We start from the raw sequence: 5,527 nt of genomic DNA on the forward strand, positions 1-5,527 counted from the left end.
CATTTCGGGAGATTTGCTTCTGCTACTTGGTGTTTTTAGTTCTTGTCAGCTACCGAATTGTTCGACACATCATTCATTCCGACATTCCGACTTCTCGGAATCGGAAGCCAAGCTAAGAGTGAACCACTGCTGAGATTCACCACCGTCTTAGCAAAATGTTGTGAGGTGGTTACCTGATCCATACAGGTTGGGCGACGACACGTGGTGAAAGCTAAGCTCGCCATGGCAGGACTGCTTAGTTTGGGGAGGTCTTTTCGCCACTCCCACGTATTCAGTGCCTCAATACCCCGCACACTGAGCCCTACCGTCTCAGACGTCGGACGGTATGGCGACAAGTGAGCGGCGATCAAATCGCAGGCTGCTGACGGTGAATGACGGTACACTCGTCATTCGTGGAGAGAAGGTTCCGTCGCGAAATGTAGGCGGTGGTTTTGTTGTGCACCCATCTGTCGTCCATCTTGTCGATTCTCACGAGATCTTGTCACGTCGTCTGGCCACCCCTCGCCTCTACCCTCCGCCAAAAACCCATCAGTATCATTCACTGCTACTCACCAACATCAACAGCAGAAGAGTCTAAATTGTGCGCCTTTTATGAGCAGCCGGAGGAAGTGATCCACAACGAGAAGTCCTTCTACAAATTCGTTGTAGAGGACTTCTACTCAAAACTACGAAAGACTACAGAAGAGGATACAGGATAGGAAGATTTAGACCAGGTGAGTGTGATGAAAACGGCAATCGTCTCGCCGGGCTGTTGTCTGCCGCTCGCCTCTTTCATGGGAATTCTTTTTTCATTAGGAAAGATCATCGTCGGTGGACATGGGAATCGCCCAGTGGCGCGGCTCGTACGGAAGTCGACCACATACTCTCCAACCGAAGGTAGTTTGTGCTCGACGTCTCGGTAGTACCATCCTTTGGTTGCTTTTGATGCTTAATGCTTTTGATAACCGACTCCTTGCAAAAATACGATAGTCACACGATTGAAAAGAACATCTGCTGTCGGCAACGAAGAAGGAAAAAAGACGTATATGACAATTGCAACTCCTCAAGGTGACTGGCACAGGATGGGGAGGACCCAAACGTGGAGTACGAGCTGCTGCTCAGAGAAACGCCAGTCTGTGCTGAATGTGCCTCAAAGCCGCGCACGACAAACTTATATCGAATTTCGAAGACCACCAAGGAATTGTTGGAAAGAAGGGCTTTGAGGCTTGATCCAAATGCATCGCACATTGAGCGGTTAGTAGCAAACAAAAAGGATTGCAGAAAAGCTTTGCAGGAGGATTTTTTGAGATACAGTGAGAAGAAGATTCTGGAAGCAGCGCAAAGAAGAACGAGTCCAAAGAGGTGTAGCAGGGGCGTCCGCGATAATAATATCCCGCTAACAGCTTTGATCAGCGAAGACGGGGCTCGAGCCTCTTCTCGTCGTGATGTGTAGGTCATTACGGAGAGCTCCTACTCGAACCGTTTCCGTTCGTCACCTCCTGTGCCAACTCCCATCATTTCCACTGGTGAAGCTCCACCACGAATTCTTCCTTCAGAAGTACAAGCCGTTATCAAACCTGGTGCAGCCTCCGGAGCTTATTTTATGTCAGCAGACTTACTCCGGGCTGGTGGCCATTCACTTCAAGTAATCTTAGTGGGGCACATCCAGACCGTGATCATCGATCAAGGCGAGGGCGATTGGTATGTGAGGACATTAACTAATCGCTACGATCGATGCACCACTAGATACAGCCTTTCCACCGCCTTCTCACCACACCCATTGGAAAGGGGATACGAGAATGCGATGCTACATCACCGAAGCTGTTCACGGCTGCAATGCAATGTATAATGAAACTCTTGAGAAGAAAGAGGAATACGTATTGATGGAAGACATCGTTCTCTTTTCGAGAAGTACCAGTGAAGCAGAAACGATGCTCAAAGAATTGAATGAAGCAGGGAAGAGAATAGGACTGCCAATAAACAGAACGAAGACACAGTTCATGAAGAACGTCTACTGCGAGGACGAAGGAGTACAACTTGAAAGCTCCCAAATCGTGAACACTTCGTCATACCTATACCTTGCACGTCCTATGAGTATGAAAAACGACTTGAAGGAAGAATTGAATAGAAGAATAAAAACAGTGTGAGCAACATACGCACCCGTCAGGGAAGCTACGGACCAAGATCTCCAAGTCCATCTGTTTTACTCGACAATTCTTTCAGCGCTCTGTTACGCAGCGGAAACATGGGCAGGCATCGCTGTCACGTCTAGGAAGCTACTCACTACCCACAGAGCCCTAAAGAGATGTCTTCTGAAGTCTAACTGGCGCTCACAACACCTAACCAGTCTTCACAGCTCAGACTTACGAGCAATGTCCCATCTTCGCGACACAGCGGAACATATATATATATATATATATATATATATATATATATATATATATATATATATCGAAAGCAACGCATAAATGGGCCAGTCACATCATGAGAAGAATGTGCGATAGATGGAGTAAAAAAACGCAAGAGAGGATCCCAAATGATGCTAAACGCCCTCGGGGGAGACCACCGACGAGATGGAATGATGTGTTCGCTGTACGGATGGACCAGCTTAGAGATCAGGCTCTGGGTACGGCTTAAAGGCAGCATACCACAAATCTGACGTGGTGCGGATTTCAGGTGGAGCATCCGTATACGGTGTCGTAGATTATGGAGACGGGAGAAGTTCCGCTCATCTCTCCCTGCATCACTGCAACAGCCGCCTCCAGAATTGTACGACGCCGTCTATTGCAACCTGCTCCACCCCTTGCGCCGCCTCGGCCCTGCGATTCGTCGAAAATCAATTCGGACTGCCCCGATAGGCACTAAGGGACGCTACGCGTGCAAGGGTGGCGCGCTGCAATAGAAGGCGTCGTACAAAACAGCATTCAGGGGCCGGCTGCTTGCAGTGATTCAGGGAGAGATGAGCGGAACCACCCCGGTCTCCATAATCTACGACCCCGTATAGGAATACTCCACCTGAAATCCGTACCATCCCAGATTCGTGGTATGCTGCCTTTAAGGACCTCGTCAACGTCGCCCATGAAACCTGGCAACATCTTGGATGACAATGGCGAAAGAACGAAAGGAAAGGAAGAAATGCTGGGGCCCGCACGTCTAGTGAAGACGGACCACCTGAGTATCTAAGTAGGTAAGTAACGGAGAACTGTCGTAGCAACACTATAGAGGTGTAGCGGGGATGTTTCGAGAGGGTCGTGTCTCATTACCACTCGCTTGACCGTTCCCATTGTTGTCCGTATCCTCTGATGCAGGGTCTGCAATTGCAGCACGACTCATAAAGTTTTCAAACTACACAAGTTCCTCTTCTACTTTTCAAGATTACGCTGTTTTCAAGTTCTAGACGCGAGAGATGACTATTCTTTATTATTGCTTCTTCTGTGCTGTTTGGGATGAAGACTTGTAGGAACACACATGAGCGTAAATCAAGTCTTTAATGACGGTGTGTCTTCCTAGCGTACACAAGCGCTTCAGGCTTCTCAGAACGGCCATTTTGCCCACATATCCGCATTTTAACTAATTCCACCTAGTTGTGAAATAGTTTGTGTTTGGGGACTGATTGGAAGTTTACTTCTACTTCGCATTCATTGCACTAATCTGCACTTTACTCGCAAAAGTTTTACTACTTTGTTACTACATAGAAGATGAACAACCGAGTGAAAACTATGGCAAATACTGTTTAAAAAGAGCAATACGTGTTGTCTCGGGGTGACGTATCACCTCCTCGTTGAAGGCGCGCATTGGCTCTCCACAGAGCACTGTCCATAGAGGGCGAAAAGCTCCTCGTAGCTCTTTTCTTCTCATTTTCCATGTTTCCCACTCCTTTCAAAAGAACAAAAAAAGTAAGTAGGATCATGCAATCTCAACAGTTTTTAATTGGCGGTTTATCGTCTGGTTTGTTGCTAGGACACCACTAATTATTTTAGTTTGTAGATATTGAATTTTCCCCCATTTCTTTGTTCAAATGTCAGTGATTAGCTTTTTTTTTGCAAACGTAACCATATTTCACGACCTGTCTCAGAAGAACGCCAGCTATCCAAAACTATTTTAAAAAAAAGGACAAAAATGCAAGCCCTATGAGGATATGTCTTAGAAGAGATGCACTGAATCAGAAAGAACCACTAGATAAGAGAAAAAAAGTTTACTTAGAATTATTGCTGTAAAGAATGCTGATTGTTCATAAGTGCACGAAAAACGGGAAACAAATCAAAATCCCATACAAGCTAATATTTAGATGCGTCATGGAAGCAGAACAAGCATCAAATCTAATAGAAAAGGACTTTACTAGGATTTATATAATTAATAACTTAATGACCTAATTGGCGAGCTGGTGTTGTCGCCTGACGCAGTTGCCCTCATCTTTGTCGAGGCGTGTCATCCTTCAGTATAGTTTTGTCGGGGTGCGTGTAAAGAGGGTCCCGGCGGAATTTCGCGAATGCCCCGTTTATGCCTCGTCAGAGCAATTAGCGATGGTGCGTGTCTTAAAGAGATTCACTTTCGTTAGCACCTAAATAGGTGACTCTGCTTACCTACCGCTAATCATACGCTGCATCACCGGCTAGGATATAATTCACTATCCACTAAATTGTTTTGGAGAATCATAACATCACTGAATTTTGGGTGAGTGATCTCAATTTAGTAATCGTACCAGAAGCAAGAGAAATCCTCACGTAAAAAATGAGATAACGATGTAATCTACCTAATAGTAGATTCAAATTACGTATTCACAGAATCAACTACTTCGTCACTGTTCCATACCTTGCGAAACTAAGTGTCTCGTGTGAAGTTCCTATCGACACCGAGCGACCTGAGTAATTTCTGGTCGATAATTTTCGGCACTTTAACGGAACCAAATGGATGTTGCCAAAAATTCCATGCTCCCGCTGGTATATCTCGGAGTATTTCCCATGTTCGATTGCCCTTGAATCCTGGCATGTTGAAAACGTAGCTTCTTCTTTATTTGCTTGCGCTGTAGCCAAGATTTATTTATCTTCATTAACAGATAACTTCTCAGCGTTATCGCATTCCATGCTCTCTCGAGATGTTTCACTTATTTGGGGTGGGTGCTATAAGTGTGCTGGACGACAGGACATTTTTGCTATATCTGAGTAACATGCCATCGCGAGCGGGTACCAATCAGACTCGTGGACGTGGTTTCGTATTGAAACTATGTAGTCTTACAAATAAAATAATGAAAAAACATGACTATGAGAAAAAACAAAGAGAAAAAACTATGAGAAAACTATGAAAAGAAGAAAGCTCTGACTATGTCGCGTTCAGTGCACGTCTTCACCGAAGACGCGAGGTGTAACCCTGATGCAATATGCTCTACGCCGACTGTACACATGGTGTTAAATGAAGTGTTGTTTTTATTTGGCTGTGATGGGTCTTTCAAATCTTGGGCACAAAGTGGAGAGCAGGACATGTTGAACTCGAAAATATAGTCATTTACCCAGTGTAAGTATTAATGTGATATACGTCTGCTTCAGAGCAA

The 5,527-nt window shown here is 45.3% G+C and overlaps 2 protein-coding genes across 2 annotated transcripts; both read left to right on the forward strand.

The window, feature by feature from the left end:
• Window positions 1-325: 325 nt before the first annotated feature.
• Window positions 326-577, forward strand: RB195_010429 (uncharacterized protein; the record flags this gene model as incomplete). Its single annotated transcript, XM_064191428.1, has 1 exon — window positions 326-577. One exon carries the CDS (start codon window positions 326-328, stop codon window positions 575-577), a length of 252 nt encoding a protein of 83 aa, XP_064049011.1.
• Window positions 578-1,778: 1,201 nt separating this feature from the next.
• RB195_010430 (uncharacterized protein) lies at window positions 1,779-2,126 on the forward strand (the record flags this gene model as incomplete). The annotated part of the gene is made up of 1 exon (XM_064191429.1): window positions 1,779-2,126. One exon carries the CDS (start codon window positions 1,779-1,781, stop codon window positions 2,124-2,126), a length of 348 nt encoding a protein of 115 aa, XP_064049012.1.
• Between the last annotated feature and the right edge of the window lie 3,401 nt (window positions 2,127-5,527).

This window comes from Necator americanus, chromosome III (assembly GCF_031761385.1).
Source record: "Necator americanus strain Aroian chromosome III, whole genome shotgun sequence".
In the NCBI taxonomy this organism is placed as follows: Eukaryota; Metazoa; Nematoda; class Chromadorea; order Rhabditida; family Ancylostomatidae; genus Necator; species Necator americanus.